The 27,422-nt window shown below is 39.4% G+C and overlaps 3 protein-coding genes across 3 annotated transcripts; 2 read left to right on the forward strand and 1 right to left on the reverse strand.

The window, feature by feature from the left end:
- Positions 1–7,001: 7,001 nt before the first annotated feature.
- On the reverse strand, positions 7,002–7,501 carry LOC133720254 (plasma membrane ATPase 1-like). Its single transcript, XM_062146465.1, has 2 exons — positions 7,430–7,501; positions 7,002–7,331 (listed from the first exon to the last, which is right to left on the reverse strand). The coding sequence occupies exons 1-2, from the start codon at positions 7,484–7,486 to the stop codon at positions 7,044–7,046; spliced, it is 345 nt and encodes a 114-aa protein (XP_062002449.1). The 5' UTR covers positions 7,487–7,501; the 3' UTR covers positions 7,002–7,043.
- Positions 7,502–11,514: 4,013 nt separating this feature from the next.
- On the forward strand, positions 11,515–14,564 carry LOC133721737 (putative pentatricopeptide repeat-containing protein At3g13770, mitochondrial). The gene is made up of 2 exons (XM_062148428.1): positions 11,515–12,229; positions 12,327–14,564. The coding sequence occupies exons 1-2, from the start codon at positions 11,761–11,763 to the stop codon at positions 13,769–13,771; spliced, it is 1,914 nt and encodes a 637-aa protein (XP_062004412.1). The 5' UTR covers positions 11,515–11,760; the 3' UTR covers positions 13,772–14,564.
- A 949-nt stretch (positions 14,565–15,513) lies between these two features.
- On the forward strand, positions 15,514–16,129 carry LOC133723797 (uncharacterized). Its single transcript, XM_062150662.1, has one exon. It carries the CDS (start codon positions 15,570–15,572, stop codon positions 15,882–15,884), a length of 315 nt encoding a protein of 104 aa, XP_062006646.1. The 5' UTR covers positions 15,514–15,569; the 3' UTR covers positions 15,885–16,129.
- The last annotated feature ends 11,293 nt before the right edge of the window (positions 16,130–27,422 follow it).

Below are 27,422 nucleotides of genomic sequence, written 5' to 3' on the forward strand. Positions count from 1 at the left end.
AGCACTGGTTCAAACAATGCAAAGAAAGCAAACAATTAGCTGCGCATTACAAGGCATTTAGAGACTTCAGAGAGCATGAAGCCAATCTTGCCGAAAATATAGAAGAAGATGGTGATGATGCCAACGTCAATCTCACCATAGCGGACTTCAAATCTGACAAAGAATTGCACAAGGATGCTGCAGATTTTGATTAGTATAGTCCTTTATTTTTCCAAGAATTATGTAATGGCTATTATGCCTTAAATCAATAAAATGACTTATTGTATTAACTTTTTCCCTCTAGGCATACTCAAGAGTACTTGTGATGTCTAGGCAAGGTTTGATCTGGGAGAACGGTTTTAAAAGTGAGCAACACTCCACCAAAATCTCGCCTTACCTTACCTGGTCACAACTAAATTGAAATTACCGAACAGATTGAGTGACTACGATTTGTCTACGGTTTGATTTTTATGTTGGATTAGATTTTGGTCAAGAAACTCTGATGTAATCATTGGCTATTATTAATAAAGTATCGATTTATTTTATTCAATGTCTTGGACATGTTTTAATTTCGAACTTTATTATTTTTCAGTATGTTTCCTGGAGAGCTAGAATGCCTCGTGGATAGTGCCACCACACATACTATCCTTCGAAATAGACAGCTATTTCTATGGATGACACCATCTCGATCTTCCGTGACTACGATGGCTGGATCATCTCGATTGATCCATGGTCGAGGACCAGTCCAATTTATGTTGCCAAATGGCACGACTTTCAATGTCACCGAAGCTCTTTATGCTCCTAGGGCAGGAAGAACCCTATTAAGCTTCAAAGATATAAGAGCCAATGGTTTTCATGTGGAAACACATTGTGAGAATGGACAAGAGTTCCTTTGCATCACCTCTAATGACTACGGACATAAACGAGTCTTAGAGAAACTTATGTGTCGCTCTAGTGGGTTGTACGCAACCACTATTCGAGTTATTGAATCCAACCATGTCATGAGAGATGATTTATGGGATTCCGACACATATAGGCTTTGGCACGACCGTTTGGGACACCCTGGTCGTGACATGATGATCCGTATATTAAAGACTTCACACGGACATCCCTTTTTCAGAACGAAAGGAAGTAAAACTCGAAATTTAGATCAAGGAGGAGCACCTGCGCCTCACGGCGCCTTCCCCCTTCAAGTCCGGCCACCACTAGCCGGCGCCGCCATCCTCCTGCGGCTCAAGGGTGGCTTTGACGCCCCCTCTGCTCCTCTAACTCGAATTTCTACTTCTAAAGTCCATTGTGACTTCATGGCTCAACCAAAATCCTCATTGGTTGTTTCTAAAGCCCATCATTCGTTCTGCAAAGCCTGCTCTTTAGCAAAGTTAGGATCGAGACCATCCTATGCAAAGGACACCAAAGAAAATATACCATTCTTGCAAAGAATCCAAGGTGATATTTGTGGACCTATTCAACCATCATGCGGACCATTTCGATATTTTATGGTATTGGTTGATGCATCGACACGTTGGTCACATGTCATGCTATTGTCCACAAGGAACGCTGCATTTGCTAAACTCCTAGCACAAATAATTAAGTTAAGGGCTCACCACCCTGATCATCCTATTAAGTCTATAAGATTAGACAATGCTGGAGAGTTTACATCAAAGACTTTTGATGATTATTGCATGTCCATTGGGATTGATGTTGAACATCATGTTCCTCATGTTCACACCCAAAATGGTCTCGCAGAAGCCGCCATTAAACGACTACAAATGGTCGCTAGGGCATTGGTAATGCTCACCAATCTCCCTATTTCTGCTTGGGGCTATGCAATATTGCATACCGCTGTGCTTATTCGTCTGAAGCCCACTGCCACTCAACCCTTTTCTGCGTCCCAGATGGTGACTGGGTATGAGCCTAATGTCTCACACTTACGCATATTTGGGTGTGCAGTTTATGTGCCAATTGCGCCACCACAGCGCACCAAAATGGGTCCTCAAAGACGATTAGGTATTTATGTTGGATATGATTCTCCAACGATTATCCGCTACATAGAACCCTTGACAGGCGATCTCTTTACCGCTAGATTTGCGGATTGTCACTTCAATGAGACAGTCTTCCCGTCGTTAGGGGGAGATAAGAACATCAATGTTCAACAGGAACGACAGGAATTGTCGTGGTCTGTCCCCACTCTGTCTCATCTTGATCCCCGAACCGCACAGTCCGAAATTGAAGTGCGGAGAATTCTTGATCTTCAGAACGTAGCAGAATCGATGCCTAATGCGTTTTCTGATATCGCTAAAGTGAGGAGGTCACACATACCTGCTGCAAACGTGCCTGCAAGGATTGAAGTCCCTAAAAGTAGAGGACATGACGCCAACTCAAGAATGCATGAGCATGGCGCCAACGTCCCATCTCTCAATGATGGTGACGTTTTGGCTAGGCCCACGGCTCCTGCCAGGAAGCGCGGGAGGCCTATAGGTTCGATGGATTCTCGCCCAAGAAAGAAAGCGAGTTTGGCACAAAATAATCCATTAATCATCGATGTGAATAATCCATCTCATGAGAATATTCCGGATTATGGTTATGTCCAAGAGACATCATTGGGGGACGCTCCAATGTCAGAACCAACTCCAGAGAATAGAGAGATCTCCATAAATTACACTAGTGTACATGAGATGATGGATAGAAATTCTATGGCGATTGATGATGCATTTGCATATCATATTGCAAAAGGAATTATAGAATATGATGATATCGAACCTCGCTCTGTTGAAGAATGTCAACGAAGAGCAGATTGGCCTAAATGGAAAGATGCGATCCAGGTTGAATTGGATTCACTAACAAAGAGACAGGTATTTGGGCCTGTAACGCAGACACCCCCAAGTGTAAAGCCTGTTGGCCATAAATGGGTCTTTGTTAGAAAGCGTAATGAGAAAAATGAGGTGGTAAGATATAAAGCCCGCCTTGTGGCGCAAGGTTTCTCACAACGCCCTGGAATCGACTACGAGGAGACATATTCTCCCGTAATGGACGTTATAACGTTCCGCTACCTTGTCAGTTTGGTAGTTTCCGAAAAACTTGACATGCAGCTTATGGATGTGGTTACAGCATATCTCTATGGGGATCTAGATTCAGAGATATATATGAAGGTTCCAGATGGACTTCAATTACCCAAATCAAGTGGCTCTAAACCACGGAGCGCGTTTTCAATAAGATTAAAACGCTCACTATATGGATTATAACAATCCGGACGGATGTGGTATAACCGTCTAAGTGACTACTTGATTGGGAAGGGATATATTAACAATGAAATATGCCCATGCGTGTTCATTAAAAGAACAAGTTCCGGATTTGCAATCGTAGCAGTTTATGTCGATGACATGAACCTAATTGGAACTCTAGATGAGTTGAAGGAAACTGCTAAATACTTGAAATCCGAATTTGAGATGAAAGATCTTGGGAAAACACGGTTTTGTCTCGGTTTAGAACTCGAGCACCGTAGTGATGGGATTTTGATCCATCAGTCTGCATATACTCAGAAGGTCCTAAGGCGCTTTAATGAAGATAAAGCGAAGCCTACGAGTACTCCCATGATCGGCCGTAGTCTTGAGCCCGGAAAAGATCCGTTTCGTCCAAGGGATGAGGACGAAGAACCATTAGAGGCCGAAGTGCCCTATTTGAATGCAATAGGCGCATTATTGTACTTAGCTCAATGCACAAGACCGGATATCTCATTCGCAGTGAACTTGTTAGCTCGACATAGCTCTGCGCCAACACGCCGCCATTGGATTGGTGTAAAGACAATCTTTCGATACCTAAGAGGTACGGTTGATATGGGCCTATTCTATCCCTACAGAGAGAAAAGGAATGACGGAAAGTTGGGATCGGACCCCAAAAGGCAAAACGCCCCCGTCCATGGAATGGCCGCCGGCCATGTTGCCGCCGCTGGCGCCGCCGCCGCTCATGGTGGCCGACGTCCTCCTATCTCCCTCCATCAAAACGACAATGATGTCTTGATGGGTTTTGCTGATGCAGGGTACCTCTCTGACCCTCACAAAGGTCGCTCCCAAACTGGTTATGTCTTTACCATGGGAAGCACTGCGATATCTTGGAGGTCTACAAAACAGACCCTTGTTGCTACTTCCTCGAATCATGCAGAGATTATTGCTCTACATGAAGCCGTTCGTGAATGTATATGGCTAAGGTCTGTGATTCGACATATTCAAGGGAGTTGTGGTTTAAAGTCTACCACAGATGAACCTACATGCATTTATGAGGATAATGCAGCTTGTATTGAACAAATGAAGTTAGGTTTCATCAAAGGCGACAACACCAAGCATATATCGCCTAAGTTCTTTTATAATCAGCAACAACAATCACTTCTAAAGATTGAAGTGAATCAAATCCGATCAGAGGATAATGTAGCGGACTTATTCACCAAGTCGTTACCTAAATCCACCTTCGAGAAACATGTGAAGAGCATCGGATTGAGAAAGTTATCCGAACTCCCACGATTGTAGCAATCAGGGGGAGATATCGACATCAGGGGGAGTTATGATGTTTGCATGTTCGATCTCGAAGAGTGAAGGACGTGTTGTGCTCTTTTTGTCCTTCGACCAGGGTTATTTTTATCCCACAGGGTTTTTGTTACCTGGCAAGGTTTTTAACGAGGCAACGGATGAAGCGTCACCACCAAGTTTGAAGCGGCACAAGGGGGAGTGTTGAAGGAATATCGATTTAGTGTGCCTTATCAAACTAGGAATAGCAATAGGAGAGAAGGTTCTAGATTTCCCAATCCTACACAGATTGGTATTCCTTGTAACATTAGAACTAGTACTTTGTAATCCCTATATATAGGGCTCTTATTCTCAATAATAATACACATCTCTCTCTACAATTCTCTCTCGAATCTATTTCACTTAAACAGAATTAAAATTAAGATGTAATTGACCTGCACTCTCGTCCTGTACAGAACATAAACCTTCTTTTAGCAAACCAGCTTGAATTACAGTCTGAATCAAATGAGGACCTTTACCAGCTTCCCAAAAAGTACAGAAATACTGATAGAGGAACTTTAAAATAAAAAGTAACTAATTTTTGCTTTAATTTATTCTCCTACACTAGCAGCTGAAAAATGACATATAAAGTCGGTAATGTCTGCAGCAAGAAGAGGATAGTGCATCGGTACTGCATAGACACAAAACCCGACGTACTGAGAGGAATTACATAGTAAACTCATACCTGCAATCCTTTGTACGGACAAAATCATTCAAATGCAAAGAGAGCTAGAGAGCTCAAGAAAATAAAATTAATAATCCGAGACCAAGTATCTCTGGCGATAGTCTTGCCAGAAAATTCATGTATCCCGCACAATCATGCATGTAGTTTGAGTCCAATTAAAGCATTTTATAAGAGGCGAGAGTAATGTTACAAACTTGCAACAACTGTTCATTTAAAATCATATTCAGCATTATAGGATTACAAACTGAAAAGGATAATCACACACCTTCAATAAAATTAAGCTTTGTCACAAGGTTAGCTCTTGAAATACCTTTCCCACTGTTTGCCTTGAAATCAGTACCAGCAAAGGCAATCAAGAAAAAATCATGTCTAAAGGAACAGTAGAGAGAAAGAAACAATAGAAAATAAGATAAAAGAAAAGAGAAGGGGAGAAAAAAAAGAGGAAGAAAATAAAAACCTTAAGCTGAAACTAGGATCACTATTATTCCATGCCATCAATCTAATTGCTTCTTCTTATCCCAGATGCTTTGTCCATCGCCTTATCATCCACAATAAAATCAATTAAAATGATGGGAGGTGAAAACAGATTACCAAGCCAGCTATGCAAGGTTTAGCAACTTCAATCTTTGATTCCTCCACAGGGAATGAATTTGAAAGGAAAGCTGCAAATATTTTGCAGTATTAATTCTGAACGGATTTCGATGGTACAACATATATGATAGACAATAGTTCCTCAAATGAGTAGCTGTTTACTTTCTATTGTTTAGGTCTATGACAGTCCCAGATTACCTACTATTCAGAAGGCATATGAACACACAAGTATGACTATATTCTTACTACATGATGAAAGTATAGAGTGGCAAGAGCACGTGCTTGTGTGCGATCATCACCCTCTACTTTGGGTAGAGGAAGAGAGTTACTTCCTGCATACCAAATTCAAAGAAATTAAATAATATCTCAAAGTAGTTACATGATTATAGCATATCAATTTTAAAATGGCAAACGAAAGAGAAATTGCAATCTTATTAGGAACCTGACAAACGAAAGAGAAATTGCAATCTTATGTACACAAAATAAACAATATTCAACAAAACAGTCACAGAACACAGAAAATGAAGATAATAATCAGGCTGCATTATATAGTTTGACCAGCAAAGCATAGTATGGATCAATTTTATACAGGATACCACCATTATATTTCAAGAAATGTATACCTGTAATATATTAAGAACGGTTCGAATCACTTCCTGATCTTTAAGAACTTTGACACTTTGGCGTGCTTGCCCAATGATCTCGGACCATTTCTGAATGACAAGTACCTCATAAGCCACACAATATACTATCAGCACCTGCGACTTTACAAGTGTGTGTTGTGTGTGCATGCAAGGAGGATATGAACAGGTCCTAAAACAGTGGTATTCATATTTAACCTGATTTGGGAGACTCATCAATATGTGTAAATATTCATCCCTCTTTTGGGGATCAGATTCTGCTTCAAGCATATATCACCATAAAATCTTTCTACTCATACATCAAAAATTGATCAATAGACCAATATGGAGCTTATGGCCTATTGTATCACCATAACAGAAGCAGTAACTACCACCCTAAAAACAAAACGACAACAAATTGGTATATCTGATACCTTGGCTTTAGGAGCAAGACGAGCCATGAGAGCTGCTGCAGCATTACCGACATTATTTTCCTTGATGAAACTAATGGTGGAGTTGATGACCAGTAGAGTAATAATAACCACAAAATCTTGCCAGTTAGGAGGCTTCCCCTGCATACAGATAAACAAAGATCACAAATCAACAAACAAATCACCAAAAATGCAAGCAGTGTAAAAAAAATAGCAACAGTAACCCGAAAACTTGAAAAACTTGCTCTCTTGAAACACAACACCCATACCACACAATTGTGAGAACATGAAGAAGAAAACACAGTTTGTGAAGAACAAAGAAAGGGGCTGTGAATATGAGGAGAGTAACCTGCTTTTCCTCAAGCTTGTTATGCCCAAAAATGGCTAATCTTTCCTCAGCAGCCTCACTGCTGAGACCCTCTTTGCTACATCTCAGATTCTCAAGCACCTCCTCAATGGGTATGTTTTCCTACAACCACAGAGTTCATAAACACCCATTTAAACCAAAACCACACAGCAAACCAAAAACCAAGCAAAAAGCTTTGAAATTTTCTTAGATCTATATACCAAATCAATTGTTTCCTTCAGCACCGCGTCAAGCACTTCAGGCTTCTCCTCCGCCATCTCTCTCCTCTTCCTCTCTCGTCACAGCTCTACAGAATCATTAACACTCGAAAGATCAGAAACCAAGAACCAACAAGAACATCAAAAATACTCAAAATTTTGAAGAACCCAGAAGAAGCTGATAGCTTTTAGAAGAAGACAAGCACTAACCAGTTGTAAAGATTTGTTTTTTATCAGAATTAAAGGTTGAGGGACCAGTTGAAGAGAGAAGCACAGACGAGAGAGAGTGGGAGGAGAGAAAAAGTGGATCTGGAGGAATCTCTCTCCTCCGTCACCGAGAGGGAAGTGAAATGAGAGAGCGGGGAAGTGTGGAAGTTTTTTAGCTGAAAACTCTCTAAGGCCAAAGTGGGAGTGAGAGTGAGAGATGGAAGGCTCAGGATTTTGCTCGAAGTGAAGAAAGGCTCGGGGTTTTGCTCTTAGACTAGAAAAACGAAAGTGTGTGTAATGGTGCCCTCGAGTTGTATAAGGCACCTCGCATTAATTTTTTTATTTTTTTTTTAATTACTCAGACAACATATAGAGTTATATATGTTGTCTGAAGTGTAGCAAAGCTGAGGGAACAAAGATGGAAATTTCCCGCCTGTGCAATCAAAATTTCAGTTTTGGCGCTGAGGTTAGACATTTCTCAATCACACAACAGAAATAGTTCATTGTGTTGTAGGAACTTGCAAGCATAACAAACCATTGAAGCCAAATTTACTCGTTTTGGGGAGAGAATGAATGCCATTTTGGAGACTTCTCCAAATTGTGCCACTCACTTGCACAACGGCACATTAAAAACCATTGTATGATGATTTGCAAGTACACTCCTACAACACAAGTAACTAAACTGTTGTATAATTTAGTGGCATCTAGGGTACAATTTGGAGCCAAATTTGAGTCCATCTAGGAGGGAAATCCGCCGCATTTTTTTTTTGATTCACACAACAGATTATTCTTGTAACCGTTGTGCAATGACCTTCTAAAAAAAAAATTCAGAATTTTAACCACCTTATACAACGTGAGTTTAGTAAACATGTTGTGTGATTCACTTTCCCACATCACACAACGAATTTTTTTTTTTCGTTGTGTAAAAAGTGTTGTATATTAAGGTTATTGGCCTAGTGAGTCATCAGCAAAGAAGAAGTTGGAAACTCTAAGCCCTCTAGAAGAAGAAAGAATCCCTACCTGATTTCTTGTATTAGAAGCAAGGTTGTTGAGGTTATGTATGAGAGGTTCAATACACAATCAAAAGATATAAGGGGATAAAAAATCACCTTGTCGAATCCCTCGTGCAGGGGAGAAAGCAGTTTGGGAAATTTCATTAAGTAGAATTGAAAAAGTGACAGAAGAGATACAGTTCATAATCAAATTTGTCTAGGTAGATTTCAAACTTACAAAGGCAAAAGCGAATGTAATCCCAATTAAAAAATCATAAGCCTTCTCAAGATCTAACTTAATAGCTAGCTAGCAAGCCAAGTCTATTTTTAGTGTGATGAAAGTTAGAAAACATCTCATGAGCTATAAGAATATTATCAAAAATCGAACGTCCAGGTACAAAAGCTCCTTGGTTTTGAGAAATGCACTTATACAGAAGAAGGCATAAGCGATTATCGATGATCTTAGAAATGATTTTATAACTCACATTACATAAACTAATAGGGTGGTAAAAAGCTCCAAGATATAAAGGGTAGAATAGTAACCAACAAATATTAAAATAAAAAAGTTCAAAATTAGAAACGTGGGAACTGTTTTCTTGGGTCAACAACATGACTGCAAGTCACTGCATTGATAAAACTATTAACTGCATAACTGTGTCTTTTGTTATGATAAAGTGGAAAACGGGAGGCATCTTTTCAAGGATTGTAAAAATGTCCACATCATGTGCCACTCAAAATGAACCCTACCACACATCCACCCTCTTCCTTGAGCGAGTGGGTAAGATTGTTGGTGTGTGAGTTGCCTGTCCATGACGTTGAAATGGTCTTAACACTACTCTGGGCAATTTGGACGGTGAGGAATGACATAGTTTGGAATAATGGTTGCTTTAATCCTCTATATATAGTTGAACAGAACAAAGACAAAGGGAAAGTTTGGGAATTTCTGATGAATTGATCTTCTCCAAAGATGGAGTACATATACAAAGTATACACATTCCTAATAGGAAACTAATTACACCATGATATTCTCCCCCTTAACTACATAATATTCTCCTTAACTATACAATCCTAATTATACTACAATTCCTACAATTATGGAGAGTGACTCACGCCAACACTCTCCCTCAAGTTGGAGCATACAGATCACGGATGCCCAACTTGTCAAGTGAGTAAGAAAACGCCTTGCTAGAAACTGCATTTGTAAGAATGTCCGCCAACTGCTCCTCAGTAGGTACGAAGGGAAAAGAGATGATTTGTTGATCCAGCTTCTCTTTGATGAAGTGTCTATCAACCTCCACATGTTTTGTGCGATCATGTTGGACAGGATTATGAGCAATTTCAACTGCAGCTTTGTTATCACAGAATAAGGGCATGGCTTTCTTCTGCTTGAACCCTAAATCCCTCAACATGTGCCTCAACCACAACATCTCACAAACTCCACGAGCCATTCCTCTATATTCTGCTTCAGCACTAGAACGGGCCACCACCTTCTGCTTCTTACTCTTCCAAGTAACTAAATTCCCACCTAAAAACGTAAAGTATCCGGAAGTGGACTGTCGATCAGTTATACAACCTGCCCAGTCTGCATCTGTATACCCCAAAACATCCAAATGCCTATGCTTAGAAAACACCAACCCCCTTCCAGGAGCAGACTTCAAGTACCTCAAGATCCGAACTACAGCTTCCATATGAGCCTTACTAGGATTATGCATGAACTGACTCACAACACTAACTGCATAAGCTAAGTCTGGTCTAGTGTGTGACAAATAAATTAATCTTCCAACTAACCTCTGATATCTCGCCTTATTCGTGGGTACTTGATCTGGATACTCAGCTAACCGATGGTTCTGCTCAATGGGTGTGTCAGCTAGTTGGCAATCGAGCATACCCGTCTCTGCTAATAAGTCAAGGACATACTTTCTCTGGCTCAACATAATACAATCTTTTCCTCTAGCAACTTCAATTCCCAAGAAAAATTTCAAACTCCCCAAGTCTTTCATTTCAAATTCTGCTGACAATGCACTCTGCAACTTCTTAATCTCCTCAAGATCATTACCTGTCACCACCATGTCATCCACATAAATAATTAAAGCTGTAACTTTACCCTTCTGATGCTTAAGGAATAGGGTATGATCTGAATTGCTCTGCCTGTACCCAATCCTCCTCATGAATGTCGTGAACATACCAAACCAAGCTCTTGGAGATTGTTTGAGGCCATATAGGGACTTCCTTAAACGACACACCACCTTGACTCCAGTGGAAGTACCATATCCCGGAGGCAAGTCCATGTATACTTCATTCAAATCACCATGCAAGAAGGCATTTTTTACATCAAATTGTTGCAGAGGCCAATCAAGATTAGCTGCTAGAGACAGAAGTACCCAGATTGTATTGATCTTTGCTACTGGTGCAAAAGTTTCATCATAGTCCACACCATACTTCTGGGTATAACCCTTCGCTACTAGCCTTGCCTTATATCTGTCCACCGTACTTAAAATTCATCCTTTTAATTTCAAAATCCTTGATATTAAATTCAATGGTGAGTGACCACAAAATCTTTGATCACCTGGTGATTGTGTAAACATTACTCTAAAACTATATATGATCAAAATCATTCCAACAAATCAGTAGATATGATTGACTTGAATATCACGTCATTTGACATTTAATGATAACACGAACATACTTCATATAAACTTGTTTGGAATTGGAACAGTCTTCAATCCTAATTTCTGTGGTAAAAAAAAAAAATGCAATCACACAATAACCTGACATGCCCGCATGCTATAATTAGTATGATATGCAATGAGGAAATTAACTTTCGTAGTATCACCTAGAATCAATTGTGGTCTAGTATTTCAATAGCTATGGTCTTCACTTCATACTCTTAAAGAGTTCTAACCTAGACTTTGATTACTATTTTGTATAAAGAATGCCAATTCCAGATAGATATGGTCATTTTGTTAGAAGCTGTGCTTCAGCAACATCATGGCTATCTAGGAAAGGATTGATAATCGACGCCTCAACGGGGCAAAGGAGGATAGTTAGGGTAATTCGCTAGAAATATTTTACAGACATACGTGCAACTTCGCAGTCAGCAATTTAATTTGAAGGCAAAGGGTGTTCAGTTAAAACATGCAGAGAAGACTACCGTTCTTAGTTTGCAACCGTAACCATGTAATCTCTACCCCATTTTTCCGCCAACTATCCCTTTCATCCTTCCCGCCAAATTCACCGGCTTTAACATCTCTATGCTCCAACGGTCAACTGAGAGAAGCCCTGGTCGAAATGACCGTTCAAGGCCTTGACATGAAGTTCGAAGGCTACTACACGCTCTTAAACGAGTGTGTAACCAGAAGGGCCTTGAGAGAAGGTCAAAGAGTCCATGCCCACATGATCAAAACCTGTTATCTTCCGCCGGTGCACCTCCGGACCCGGCTCATTGTTTTCTATAACAACTGTGATTGTTTGGGCGATGCACGCCGCGTGCTCGATGAAATGCCTCTGAGAAATGTGGTGTCGTGGACGGCCATGATTTCGGCTTATTCTAAGAGAGGGTACGCCTCCGAAGCCACCGATCTTTTTCTACAGATGTTAAGATCAGGTACTATTGGGTTTCATTCTACAATTTCAAGTTAATTTTTGTTGTTTAATTATGTTACATTGTTTTATGCGTTGGTAATGTTGTGTGAATATTGCAGATGAGGGACCTAATGAGTTCACGTTTGCAACAGTACTTACTTCATGTACTGGTTCTTGGGGGTTTGACTTGGGCAGGCAAATCCACTCTCTTATAATAAAAACAAAGTATGAATCGCATATATTTGTTGGCAGCTCGCTTCTTGACATGTATGCCAAAGCTGGTAGAACGCTTGAAGCGAGACGAGTTTTTGACAGCTTGCCTGAAAGGGATGTTGTCTCTTGTACAGCTATAATCTCTGGCTATGCCCAGCAGGGTCTTGATGAAGAGGCTTTGGAGCTGTTCCGGCAGTTGCAGAGGGAAGGAATGACTGCGAACTATGTCACTTATGCCAGTGTTTTGACGGCATTATCAGGGCTTGCTGCTTTGGACCTTGGCAGGCAAGTTCACAACCATGTGCTTCGTTGTGAAGTGCCTTCATATGTGGTTCTTCAGAACTCCCTGATTGATATGTACTCAAAATGTGGAAAGCTAAGTTACTCAAGACGAGTTTTTGATACCATGCCCGAGAGAACTGTTATCTCATGGAATGCAATGCTCGTAGGGTATAGTAAACATGGAATGGGAGAAGAGGTGGTTAAGCTTTTCAAGCTAATGAGAGAAGAAAATAAAATCAGACCAGACAGTGTCACTTTTTTGGCTGTTTTATCTGGTTGCAGTCATGGAGGAATGGAAGATAGAGGGATGGAATTCTTTTATGAGATGGCGAGAGGGGAAAATGGAATTGAGCCAGAGCTTGAGCATTATGGATGTGTTGTTGATCTGCTTGGCCGTTCTGGTCGAGTTGAAGAAGCCTTTGAATTCATTAAAAAGATGCCTTCTGAGCCAACTGCTGCTATATGGGGTTCCCTTTTAGGTGCTTGTAGAGTTCACTCCAATGTTAAAATCGGTGAATTTGTGGGTTTTCGGCTTCTAGAAATTGAACCTGAAAATGCTGGGAATTATGTCATTCTTTCTAATTTATTTGCTTCTGCAGGGAGATGGGAAGATGTAAGAACTGTAAGGGAATTAATGACAGAGAAGGCTGTGATAAAGGAGCCAGGAAGAAGTTGGATTGAGCTTGACCAAATCCTTCATACTTTTCATGCAAGTGATCGCTCCCATCCCAGAAGGGAAGAGGTATCTGCAAAGGTGAGAGAGATATCAGCGAAGTTAAAGGAAGTTGGATACTCTCCTGATATGGGTTGTGTTTTATATGATGTGGATGAGGAGCAGAAGGAGAAGATACTTCTAGACCACAGTGAAAAGATGGCTTTGGCTTTTGGGCTTATTGCTACTCCTGAAGGTGTGCCAGTCCGTGTGATAAAAAATCTTCGCATTTGTGTTGATTGCCATAATTTTGGGAAACTTGTCTCGAAGATATATGGAAGAGAAGTGTCTTTGAGAGATAAAAACCGTTTTCATCACATGGTTGGAGGGATTTGCTCTTGTGGAGATTACTGGTGAGTTTTGAAGATTCATACTGGGAAATTAAAAATATGAATGTCTCACTTCAGAATGGAACATGAGCATATATGGCCATGCAGCAATGTTGACATAAAAAGTCCAAAATCATGTCAGGACTGGCATACTTGGTTTCTGAGATGAAAAATAAAAATGTGGGAGCAAACTGGTCATGCACGTTGGCCAATTGGAAGATCATCTGAAGTGCAAGTTAAGCTCTTCCATTGTTCTCGGAACGCTCCTAAGTTATTATTGAATGGGGCCCTCTATGGGGGCATTGGAGAGGGTTATTTCGTTTGAGACTAACAAAGGCAAACAGCAGTCTAGAAGATGCACCCTTCATGCCTAAACATGATTTCACTGAAGTTTGAAAAGTCCTCTGTCATCGAATTGGATTTTGGAAACCTTTCATTGATTTGATAGAACATTAAGGCAGTGTCAAGGGAAAGTGCATTTGAAGTTTGAACTGTTTGCCTCAATAGCATCGTGAATATAAACATGCTGCAACTTGATGTCCAATTGGTAGAAAAAACTGGTGAACCTACTTGAGTAGTGGAGCATGGTGCTCTTCCATGATCTTCCAAACTAGTGAACCTACTAACAAAGTATCTACAGAAAGTATCAAGCTCGTTACTTGAATAGCTTACTTGGTATTCACAGCAGCAAACTGTCATGGCTCAACCGATCTGGAGAAGTAGCAAGCTTGATACTTGCTGTTAGCTTTGTTAGCCTAATTACTCTATTACTCTATACACCGAGCCTATAGAATGGCATATGAATTACAATTTTGATTCAACAAGAAAATACAAAGAATTTCCTATCAACTACTTTTTTCTGTAGAACCTACTTACTCTGGTTTTGTCATTTTAGACTCTCACTTTATTTGCATTCACAAAGTCACATACAGAGTAACCAGTATCACCCCCTCATCTTGGAGAGATGGAACATGAGCACCATGCACCACATTATCTCTTTCATACCAAAGCCTCCCCGCCATACAAGCAAAGAGGTCCAGTTTCATGCATCCCGATTATGCAATGATGCCGAAGCATGATATTTTAGTCTAGAAAGGCTGGTCTAACTCCAAATTCATCACATATTTTGGAGCTGAACTGCAAAAACTTCGACCTACTATTCACCAATTCACAACTCCACAAATAATGAATATCACCTCTGCAGGCCAAACCAGAACTTGGAGGCTTAGACCCAGCGAGGCGAGCTACAATTCTTTTAGCAAAGCAAATTATTTTTCAAGTTTAGATAGTTGTCTACGGTGGTGACTTGATTCACATGAATTAAATCAAAATAGAAGGAACATACAACATATTTGGAATTGGAAGTGTGAGTAGTACCTCTATTTCCAATTTTTCATATTAAACACACATACATTCAAAGAGATTTTTCAGTCACACGCTCAAATCATTAAGCTTGTCCGACTGTCCAATCATGCGATGTCACGTATATCAAGCTTAAATACATAGAAAAAAAAAATTTCAACACTTCACATTCGATCCAAGAGTAATATTTTAGTTTTCTAAATTTTGATTAATGGCTCGAAAGTGTTTAATATCCGATGACTTAAATAATTGGCTGATTAAATAAAATAAAAGGTCAAAAAAAAAAATTGTATAAAAAATAATAATAATAATAATAATAACTAGTGAAAAACGGCACCAGATAGTTTTTGCGACTCTGTGAAAAACGCCTCGTCGCACAGCGCAGCATCACACACTTCTCCTTCTTTACCAAACAAAAAAATTCACTTCACTCCTTCTCTTAGAAGTCATACCCGCCCCACAAAATGCTCCGCCAGCGCCTCATCCAAACCCTCCGAACCCGCGGCGGCTCCGCCACCGGCCCGAGCCGCTGGGCCAGTCCCGGCCACGAAGAGCATCCCAAAGGCTACCTCTTCAACCAAACCCCTCCACCTCCAGGCCAGTCCCGAAAATGGGAGGATTGGGAGCTCCCCTGCTACGTCACCAGCTTCCTCACCATCGTCATCCTCGGCGTCGGACTCAATGCCAAGCCCGATCTCACCATCGAGACCTGGGCCCACCAGAAGGCCCTCGAGCGCCTCGAGATCGAGCAGGCCGGCCTTCCGGCTGAATCCGAATGAGGATTCGATCCGGGTAAGAGAGGTTTCTGGGTCGAAACTGGTTTTGAGTTTCCGCGGGTTGTTTTCGCTGTTGATATTTATGATATGTAGTTGAAAAATAAGGGTTTCTGGATCGTTTAATTGGGCTCTTTTGAAGCTTGAATACTTCCTAATTTTTGTTGCTTTCCAGATTATTTGGATGTTTGACTTGGTAATGTTTCGAATAGCTCATCATTTTATAGAGATTTTATGCTTATGATTTTGAATTTTGGAGTGGTATCAGTTGCTTAATGGTAGGATAGAAACAGTGTATATGAGCTTGCATTACTTCCTGTTGAGATGTGTGGAAGAGCATAAGTTCAGCGTAGGGTGCTTAGTATGATGGGCTTGACAATTGACATGGCACATAACCCCCCTTACATGAGTTTATAAGCTAAACGTCTAGTCCGTGGGCATCTAGCATTTTTTTTTACTTTTCTTAAGAACGTGTCTTGCAGAGCATGAGAGGAGTTGGGAGATTTTAAAGTCTGAATCCTGATGTAGCTGCTACGAGTTGTGATTGTCATGAGTTACAAGTCATATTAACTATGTAAGAATGAAAACAACTTGAGTTGTCAAACGTTTGCAGAGGTTTTTATTAATGCTATATTGTGAGAAGTGTCTCCATTACGTAGGATAATGGATTAGGCTTCTACCAATGCAGAGGATTTTATTAATACCATATTGTGAGAATTATCTCCCTTGGACTATTATTTAGTCTTGCATTCTAAAACTTGGTTGATGCACGGGGGATCTTTACATTATGTCTGTCTTTAAATACTTTTGAAATATATGTAAAAATTATTTATGAACTTGTTCTGCTACTTATCTGTTAGGTCTTGTGTCAACAGACAAGTGATAGTAGATGTGTTTTTGTGCCAACAGATTCTTGTGTGTGTCAAGAAATTGGTGATTTGTTGTACTCTAAGTCCATATCGACTTAAAATTTAGTTGTTTTGTGCAATAACATCAAGCGTTTAGATTTGAGATTGATGCAAATTAAAAACTTAGATTATGTTGCCTCCTTCCTTTGAGTTTGTTCTGCGATACAGCTAACACTGTAGCTCGGACAAAGGCCATGCTGTTATTAGAGATGTTATTATAGAGAGTGGGTTTAATTGGGATGCAGTAGCTATCCACAGATCATCTTTTTTAATCTTAAAATCTTACTTTCGGGTTGCTTTCTTGGATTTATGTTAATCCATGCTATCATCGTGTAAAGGGAATTTGAGCTGACCTGCATGTTTCAAATATGACTTGGCCTTTTGAAATTTTAAATAGACTATATCCAGAGATGTTGGTAGTTTGGTGCTTCATTGCTTACCTTGGACCAAGTGGTTCACATATAGTGTGGAAAGTACTTGGGAAACCTTTGGACATAAAAGAACTATGAGTAAGAAGATGCTTTTCTATACTAGAAAATTATTTGACTTCACCGTATCTAGCTATTTGGAAAGCTTTTTGCCTGATCTATGAGTCAATTGGTTTAAAATCTCTGAGATTCTCAAATCCATAAGTTTGTAGTTGTGCCACTCTGTATAGTCATTGGAGCAGTCCCTCCTTAGGTTAGGAAGTAGGGGTGGTGGAGGTCCTGGAGGATGTTGAATAGGTAAGAATGACATCCTGGAATCCCCTTCACTGTGCTTTTACCCACCTTTATGAAGGCTACTGCTTACTGGTAATCAAGTATCACCTGTATTAGAAATGGGGGTATTTATCTGAGTAGCATCAGATGCTTCATACAGCTATGGGAATGGATTCCTCTATTATGTGTCTTCATGCTGGTTAGACTTATTTATGTTCTTCGTTTAAGCAGATATTGACTTCTATTATCTTTTTTTTTTTCCCTTTTTTTCTTTTGAATTTTACCCTTTTCCTGCTTGTGAGGAAATAAATTTTGGAGTTTTTTTATTTTGCATAGATCTCTGTGTTCTTTGTAAGGTTTTGAACATTTGGTAATTACCCCATCTCATTGGTTCTCTTCACTCATGGAGAACGTAGATATCACTCTCAACTTGGCTTTGAATGGGGCAAAGTTAGTCTTTCGTTATATCTCTTGGGGCTCTAATTGGTTTCCCCAAAATGATTTGAACATTTTAGATATACAGATAGGTTTGCCTATCCCTTGGTGATTATTGTGTCTTATATGGAGCCTGATTTTGCAAGTTCAATTTTCTGGAAGCTTTTGTGTTGTATAGAGCTTGTTTCCGCCGACTTGTATGGTAAGAAAAATGGAATCCAAATTTTTTAATTTTGGTTTTTATCAAATAACAACACAAATCCCCCAATGTAGAGCACTGAAGCTAACCAGATTCCCAACAGATGTGACAGTTTAGAACAATTGGTTTGTCAACCTTAAACAAGGTCGTCACTTTTTCAGTTTTGTATTTCTGTAGTGGTCCTTCGGAGGAAAGAAGCAATTAACCAAATGCTCGGAAATTTTCATATGTTCTAAACTTTGGCTATCCTGCTTAATGTGAAGCAGAGTCGAACAATTGGTACCTGCTAGTTGAAGTTTGAGTTCCAACAGTTACCAAGAGAATTGATCATGAAGCAAATGAGATGGTTCACCTTGCCTCTTGAGTGATCTAAGTAGAGATGCATACTTTGGTATCCATGGTTATTGACAGAGGAATGTCAACCCTAATTTCTGTTATGCCCAACCAATTAAATTTGATTAGTCTAATTCAAAGAACTAGTTCCGTCCAGATTTATACTTTACAACACTTGCTAAAGATAAACGGAGCATAAGATCACATGATACTACATGTTGGTGCATGAGTAAAGTTGGACCAACAGAATCCTTCATGTAGTTTGGCCAAAAGGAGAAATCTTTCACGTAGATTTTAATGTGTTCAGGAAGCTTCTAGTTTACAACTTAGACACGTGAGCAGTTAACAGGTTTTTTCATGTATTATAATGGCCTAATGTAAATTTTTTGTATCAGAATCTTCAAAACTACCTAGTGGTACCTAAATTAATGTACTATTTTTCAATTTGGTACTTCCATCTATTTTGCCGTTAAAAATGTTTGTGTGACACAAAACGGTGCGAAAGTTAATTCAATTCAATTCAATGTCAAGTGGAGAGGAAAAAAAATATGAAAAAGAATAATCAAATAAGAAAGAGTTACTTCCAAAAGGTGCTTCAGAAACAACGCTGATGGCGCGAGTGCATAATGGGCTCTGTTCTAGTGTTGTATAGCGAAGGGACCCTAGGCGTTCGCAATTTAAAGAGCGGCGAACTCAAAGGCCATTAACGAAGCATGTAAGAATAATCATAATATGGTGATACTTGGCACTAGCCCGCCTATTGGCAACCAGTCCTAACCAACTGCCGACCATCGTTGATGTATAGTTAGAAGCCATCTAGCTCAGCTAAAGCATCTTGCGCTACTACCTCTAGTCTCTGGCTCCGCTTGAAAAGCACCGTCTATGTTTATTTTCTGTCTTCCACTAGGTGAGCATTATTAGTCTGCAGCCTCTTCTTTTTTTTCTCCTTCAGAGGATGCAATCTCTATAGTGGTCCTCCAGAAATGAAAAACCCAGCTAGCCGTATTACACGGATTAAAATATTAAATGTCACATCTTTCTAAACTCGGTTGTTCCTCTCAATCTATATTTCATTATTTCCCATAGAGAAATAAAAAGAATGCATTATTGCTGCTTAAGAAGAGCTCAAAAAACCTCACATACCCAATCTTGATTAGTAGGGACGGGATGTTCTCTTGATCTTAGGCTAAGAGACACAATGAAACCAATATGAGATAGTAACACTGTAACAGAGTATGTACTAAATAATTGTAAGAATAATATCAGGTAAATCACTTTTTTATATACTATCTTTTTTTTTTTTTTTTTTTTTTGATCGGGTTAGTTGTTAGTAACTCACACACCCATGCAGTGGTATCCCAGCGCCAGGACACCTGCACCGACATTGCGGCGAAAGCCTGGCAAAGCCAGACTAATCCACTGCACTGCAGACGCACGAACCCAAAGGATCCCTCAAATCTGCTGGCTACGGGATGCAAAAAGGTAGTTCATCTAGCATTACTCTATATGTAAATTACTTTCAACAACACCCCTGCACAATCCACAAACATTATCGGCCAAATTAACTTTTTTACTGAATGTCACTTTAGTAGGGAGAAGAATATCCCGCATCAACCTCTAGATACCTTACCTTAAGATGAATATGAGCTTTCCAAATATCACCATTTGAGATACTGAGATACAAGATCCTTTTTTTTTTTTCATGACACTGAGATACAAGAACTTTGAAGACAATGAAGACCTCACTAATAGGTTTTGTCAAACCTTAGCTGCACGACAAGCGTACTTTTTAAGAGGTTAGATAAATTCTTTTTCTTTTCAGAGATTAAATAAAGGAAGAAAATCCTCTCCTGAGCTAGTTATCATAAATTATTCTTTCTAACATTGAAGTTTAAATTTTATGATCATTTTCGTAGTTGTTAATCTATTTTATGTTTCGTGTTTCTCATCTATGAATATTTTTTATTTATTGATTTATTTTTTCTACTAATCTCGTAGTGTGATTTTCTTAAGAAAAGTTTTCTAAATCCGCCACTTTTGTCGACTAACCTAGTATCTCCGTGACTCCATTATACTCATCTGAAGGTGAAAAAGACCTGCCAACCATACCGCCACAGGTCACCAGGTATTTCTACCAATCAAGTGACAGAAAAAAAAAAAAAAAAAAAAACTCAACATCCTGTCAACTGCCACAGGTCACCAGGTATGTCCATACTTTTGTGAGAATGCCATTGGATTTGGATGAGAGATACAGTAAAACCTTGAAAACCCAAAACCCTACTCTTTTAAAGAAGAAAGCGAGGCTATTTTGAAAATAGGTCCATTCTAGCTTCATTATTAAAGTCTGTCATCTCTTGGCAAAATACAATGTCACCTTCTCGTAAGGGGTTAAATTTTACTTTTGGTTGTTGACTTGTTTCTAAGAGATCGCTTTTGGAACCCTCTTTTTGATCAAATGTCGCCGGATTCACAGTTTAATTTTTAGAGCTTTATAAGCGGATCATTTCTGAAAATTTTCAACTAAATTGGAAATCCTTAAAACATTCATAATTGTCATTTACCATTATGAATAATAAATTGAAAATCCTTAAAACATTCATAATTGTCATTTACCATTATGAATAATAGACATGTTTGGTTCATCTATTTATTTGACCTAATTTAGTACCTTAATGATTACCAATTTAGATGAAAATTTGTAGAAATGATCTAGATATATTGAAACTAAACAATGAATTTGTTGAAATATAATGTTAGCAACAAGCGATCTGTCGAACCCTTAAAAAAATTCGAAAGAACCCTACACACACATGAATTTGTTGAGATGTAATGTTAGCAACAAGTGATACGTCGATCCCTTAAAAAAAGTCAAAAGAACCCTACGCACGCTCGCGTATATGCATACACACATATATTAATGTAGGAGAAAATTTTAGCAAGTTTCAACAAAAAATATCAAAAGAAAGAAACGTCATCATATTAAGAAGAGTGATTTGAACATTGAAAATTTCTATTCAGATAAGCTTCTTAATGGTGAAATTACTCATAAATGGCTATTTTGGATATATCGAGTTTTTCAAGCATTGTCTATTAGAGAGCCCGGACGTCGTTTGGGACGGTTGGTCTATTCCCTCCGGTGCTCGACCCAGGCCGGTGGCAGAGGAGAATGATAAACCGGGTGCCCAGTGCTTTTCTCTAGGTGCCCAAATCAATTATTTTCTTTCTTCTTCTTCTTCTTTTTTGTTGGTAAAATGGGGCATAAGGCCCAGAATGAAAGAAAAATGAAAAAAAAAAAAAAAAAAGTTCTATTTTTTGAGGAAATAGATAACTTCATTAATTTATCCATGGCCAGAAGGCACGTACATCAGATGCTGACTCTTACCAAACTCATAAATGGCACAAGCTACCGAGCAAAGGACAAGTGACCCTCACTGTTAACACATACGCTCACTTATTGAGCCTAATCATATGAACTCAAGTCCAAACTATCTAAATTCTTGTAGTAGCAATTCCAGCCGCCTAGAGACCTCAATTGGTGTACGACTAGAGAAGCCAAACTTAAATAGCAGAAGACCATAATTCAGATGCTAGACCGAGAGACACTAAATAGTGTAACCAAACGAAACATCATGCCCAAGTCTCCAGGGTCCCAAATCCAAGCCCATAGAGAAATCTGACCCAACAGAAAAATGAAGTAGACCCCACAGCAGCCCAATCTTCTGAAAGCCAGATCTAATATGGGCACCCAGACATGACCACCTTCCGTCAGCCGCCCACAGTTTCATCTGCTTCCAGCAAAGCCACCAAAGGACACGCCAGCAGCCTCCCTGGATTAAGGATCCGATCAGCCAAGCCATCGACTCGGGTACCAAAACCATCGCTGGCCACATCGCTGGCGCCGCTAGTAGTCCCACACCCCTCTGCACTGCCGCAACAAATAGCCCAGTACCGCCAGCAAATATCCGCCAATCACTGTAAGAAGGAACACGCCGCCCGAGCCCAAACCCGGATCTCCTCCTTTGATCACTGAAGCATCCCTGCCGCGGGCGCAGCCTGAACCTGAGGCAACCAACGAGCACTGTCAAGCACATGGCGGCCCGCGGTTCCTCAAAGCGAGAAGTGGAGTGATCTGGTGGAGGGGATGGCCTCCCTGCAAGCCGCCCAAAGAAGGCGGCGCTAGGTTTTTGAGAGAAAAAACTCTCGACTCTCATATTTTTTCCTTTTTTTTTTAGTTTTTTCTTTTAGAAGAATTATTTAAAAAAAAAAAACAGTTCTATTGGGGCAATAGAGGTCTGTGAAATGTCTGTTGCCCCCTAATAGACGTCTATTGGGAGGCAATAGACGTTTTGAATTGATGTAATCTTCTCGTTTTTTTTTCTTTAATCAAAGTTTTATTTGTCTAATTTTAGTAACATTAGTTCTCATTTCAATTATCGAAACGTTTATTGGAGGGCAATAGAAGTCTATTGCCCCTCTATTGGGGGGTAATAGACGTCGGGGCAATAGACGTTTATTGGGGGGCAATAGAGGTCTATTGGGGGTAATAAACCTTTCCGGCGACCTATGAGATCTCCGACAACATCTTTCGGGACCTCCGGTGGGCGGCGGCCGGCGACCGGGCTTCGGCGAAGTGTCCTATGGTTTCTCTCTCTTCCATTTTCTTTCTTTCTCTCCCTCTCAGTAACAAAGAGGTGAGGGTAAAATGGTCTAAAAAAATAAAAAAAAATTAATGGGGTATTAGGGAAGATTTTGTTTTGGGTAAAGGGGAATTAAAAAAACTTAATGGGGTAAGTGGGGAAAAAAATTCCTAGAAATAGGGTAAATGGACAAAAACCCTTTTATATATTAACTTGCAACCAAATGCTCAATATGTATAAAAAAAAAAAGGATTAAATTCAATTTAGTCCCTCGAACTTTAGGGCTAAAATCAGTTTGGTCCCTGACTTTTTTTTTTAATCAAGATGGTCCCTGCACTTTCATTTTCCATCACCCGAGTCCAAATTTCAAAATTGACTCTAATTGTGACGTCATATGGTGAGTTGGCACCGACCACATGGCCCACTGTTTAGTTTTTGACTCTCAGTTTGGACGAAATGTCCAAACTACCCTGAATACTATTCTCCTCATCTCTCTTCCCCGAAAGCTCCTCCCTCTCCCCCTCTCCCTCTCCCTCTCCTCCACCACGTCTCAACCCATGTCCTCTTCACCCTCAGATCACGACCACAATAACTCCAGCGCCGTTCCAAGCCCAAATTAATCCAAAAAACACAAAGAAAACGGGATCCCATTCCCGTTTGACCCACACCCTCAGATCATCTCTCTTCTTCTTTTTGACCCATACCAATACCACATCCAGTTCACCATGCTAAGCAACAAAGCCAGAGCTCAGTCGCTCTCCTCCACTGCTGATCTCGTTTTGCATGTCGGGTTTGAGGTCAACGACGAGACCTGGAGTCGTGGGAGGGCGTCTGGGCAACCCAACCATGTCCATCGTCGTCACCGCCGCCCACCCCCTTGCTGGACCCAGGACGAGGCCCGCTCCCTCATCCTCGCCGATCGTGACCGCTGGTTGGCTCTCCGCCTTACCAATCTGAAATCTGCCGACTGGGACCACGTCGCCGCTGCCACCGCTTCCTTGGCTCCCTCCTCGCCGCCCAAGAACGCGTTGCAGTGCTGTCATAAGCCTCGTCATGGCTTTGTTTCATCTCATGGATCAAATGGAATCCGACCCAGATCGGGAATTGGATAATGGTGGTGAGTTTGGAGGTGGGTTTTCGTTAAAGGCTTGTAATTTGGTGAAATTTGATGGAAATGTTGATAGGGATTTTAGTCCTGATGTTGATTAGAATTGTAGCTTTTATTCTAGCTCAGGGAAGAAAAAATATTGATTGCTTCTAGTTTTGTAGCTTTGATAATGTGCTCTTGTTTTGCTCTGATTTGGTTGGAAGTAGATTATTAACATAGATAATGGATATGGGATTCTGCTTTGAACAAGGGACGGTGGAGGTGTCGAATTTGGTGGAGGAAGAAGAAGAATATGGGAGAGCCAAGTGTGAGAGTCAAAGTTAGGGGTAGTTTGGACATTTCGTCCAAATTGAGAACCAAAAACTGAACAGTGGGCCATGCTTGTCGGTGGCAACTCACCATATGACGTCACAATTGGAGTCAATTTTGAAATTTGGACTCGGGTGATGGAAAATGAAAGTGCAGAGACCATCTTGATTAAAAAAAAAAAGTCAGGGACCAAACTGATTTTAGCCCTAAAGTTCGAGGGACTAAACTGAATTTAATCCAAAAAAAAAATTCATTAAAAAAATAGATAATTAAGCAATAGAAACATAGGAATTTATTAGCAAAAGTGGATTTTGTTCAATAAAAAAAGTGAATTTTGTTTTTGTCTTTTTTTTTTTTATAATTTTGATTTTTGTATCTTGTGATTTACCATTGCTCTTCAACTACTAAATATATAATAAGATTAATATATGATCTAAGGACTCTCTGGTGTTTCCACATCGTCCACTGAATTCTATTAAACATAGTGTAGATTATATAAACATAAAAAGTAATACAAATTCAGTGACCATTTGAATATCTAATCTAAAACAGCGTCAACAAAAACAACTTATTATAAACAATTTTATAATCTGAGGGATTGAGGATTAGTTGAGGAAAGGGTTCACATCTGATCACTATCAATAATGTATACTAAATATGACGATAAATACGTCCAAATTAAACCACTACTTATTAAGGTGACCGCCATGACATATATAATTCCATACTTTTCCCTTGAAAATATTAACATTCTCCCATTGCCTACTTTGTACGAGATCGATGATGATCTGAATAAGCTGGGAAAGGAACATTTCGTTCTCTGCATCTCCTCTCAGCTATAAAGAAGGTGAGGAGAAAGATGGATTATTAAATCTGTAATTTAATGACTATGTCAAGTGTGATGCATGCTAGGAGAGACAATGACAAAGTTGAGGATCTCATATCTCGGCACACTAGTGATCTGGAACCACATTGTTGTCGGTGTGCACCGATCACTGAATTGCTTCGGTCTTACTTTACTAATCTAATCCCCTGGCCTTCACTCTTTTCCATTTATCGTAGTAAATAACTAACGGCTTGCTTGGCATTTGTCATCTTTTTTATTCTTTTTTCTTTTTTGGGAGCAAATTTTTCATGTTGGGTAAAGCAAAATGAAGCTATAAAGGCTACTCTTAAGCCTCGTTTGGTTGCCAGAAAGGAAATTAGTTCATTGGTCTTTCCCACGAGCATGGGAAAGTAAATTTCCCTACCAATGTTTGGAAACACCGGGAAAGTAATAGCAAAATATATTTTACTTTTCTTTCCGATGTTCGGTTTGTACATGAATAGGAAAGCAGGTAACATTAATTTTCTAATAATATCCTTATTATTAAAACATAAACAATTCAAGATTCAAAAGTTTATTGGATAATTTGGTAACAACCATTAAAATAATCTTTAGAGTAGGTAATTAATGTGCAATTAATGCAAGGAAAGTATAAGAGAAAATGAATCCCATGAGGTGTGGGAGGATCCATTTTCCCCCTATTTTCCCTTCATACAGGAATATTGTTCATTTCCTTGGGTGTGCCAAACACAGGAAATGATCAACTTTCCTTTCCCAACCTTTCCATTCCGCAAACCAAACGAGGCCTTAGCTCTAACATATGATATGGTAAAATTGACTTGTTGTTTTAAATTTAACATTTGGCTAATCTTAGCTCCAACCAATATGTCAAAAAAAATTTATTTCTCTCGGTGAACAGTGAATTAACATTGGAAAATAGAGAAGTTAAATTTGACATATGAAAGGAAATGTCTTTTGCCATGTCAGAATTGACATATGGGTTGGAGGAATATAATATGTCAAAAGTAGTTGTTGGACTTGTCATGTAAAAGACATCTCCATTGAAGACGCTCTGTTATAATTTTTTTTTATCACTTTTATTATGTGAGATCATCCCCTCTATTATATTCAAGTGTAAGTATTTTCTGCGGCCATATTGCTTTCTATGTTTCAGAGGTTAATTCAATAACAACAATATTTTCCCATCAAAGCCTCCATACAATATTTGATGTTACTTGCATTTGCACCTCACTTCAATTAACAGTTAAAGCGCTCCGCACTGGATGTCTTCCCTTATAATATGGGAAATATCACATGCTGTGGTCTGTTACATGGATCTGAGTCATCTGACATATTTTCTTGTCCGGAAGACTCCAAACTTGTGGGTCTTAACATGTTATCACCGTTCCACGAACTTGGAGATCAAGTTATTTCAACATCAAAATTAGTTTAGACTCGGTTCTAGTTGTTCTACGTTTTCGGTGCCGTAAACATTTACTTTTCATTACTAATATTCTAAACAAGTGTGATAAACATTATAGTGATCAAGTCTTAGGAACTAACCTTTGAATGTCTCATAAGATATGAAAATTATTCTATGCACCGACGGTGCAAGTGACCAAACTCTTGATAATCTCTATCATAAGGTATGGAAATTATAATTGCTTAGGATATGCTAATCACCTACCTACCTGTTAGATTTTTAGAAAATTATTGTTGGTGTCGTCGGTCCAGTGGTTGGTTCGGTTTAATGAGAAGGGCATTGTCATTTAGTTGCAGCTGAATTTCTTGCATGTCAAAACAAATCGAGTACAAACGACGACTGTTATCCATAACATTAGATGATTAGACTCATAATTGCAATATTGCTTAGTGCCTACAACATTTCAAGTAATACTTGTTAGGGCCACACACTCATTTTACCCTTTTGGTCTGCAGAAAATTTTGTATTTTGATCTTTTTCTTTTTATGCTAATGTTGAAAACATTTTCTTGCATGCATGCATATCATATATTTTATGCTTATAACATGAGCAAAATGATTGTAATTTTACGTTGCTAATACTTTAGTGAATTAGGGTGCATTGTT

Source organism: Rosa rugosa, chromosome 7 (assembly GCF_958449725.1).
Source record: "Rosa rugosa chromosome 7, drRosRugo1.1, whole genome shotgun sequence".
NCBI classification, from domain to species: Eukaryota; Viridiplantae; Streptophyta; class Magnoliopsida; order Rosales; family Rosaceae; genus Rosa; species Rosa rugosa.

Excerpts from the sequence above, each read along its gene's own strand:
- LOC133720254 (XM_062146465.1), bottom strand. The coding sequence starts at position 7,486 with ATGGCGGAGGAGAAGCCTGAAGTGCTTGACGCGGTGCTGAAGGAAACA. Across the intron at positions 7,332-7,429 it reads TGAAGGAAACAATTGATTTG|GAAAACATACCCATTGAGGA; the intron begins GTATATAGATCT and ends CTGTGGTTGTAG.
- LOC133721737 (XM_062148428.1), top strand. The coding sequence starts at position 11,761 with ATGCAGAGAAGACTACCGTTCTTAGTTTGCAACCGTAACCATGTAATC. Across the intron at positions 12,230-12,326 it reads TCTACAGATGTTAAGATCAG|ATGAGGGACCTAATGAGTTC; the intron begins GTACTATTGGGT and ends TGAATATTGCAG.
- LOC133723797 (XM_062150662.1), top strand. The coding sequence starts at position 15,570 with ATGCTCCGCCAGCGCCTCATCCAAACCCTCCGAACCCGCGGCGGCTCC.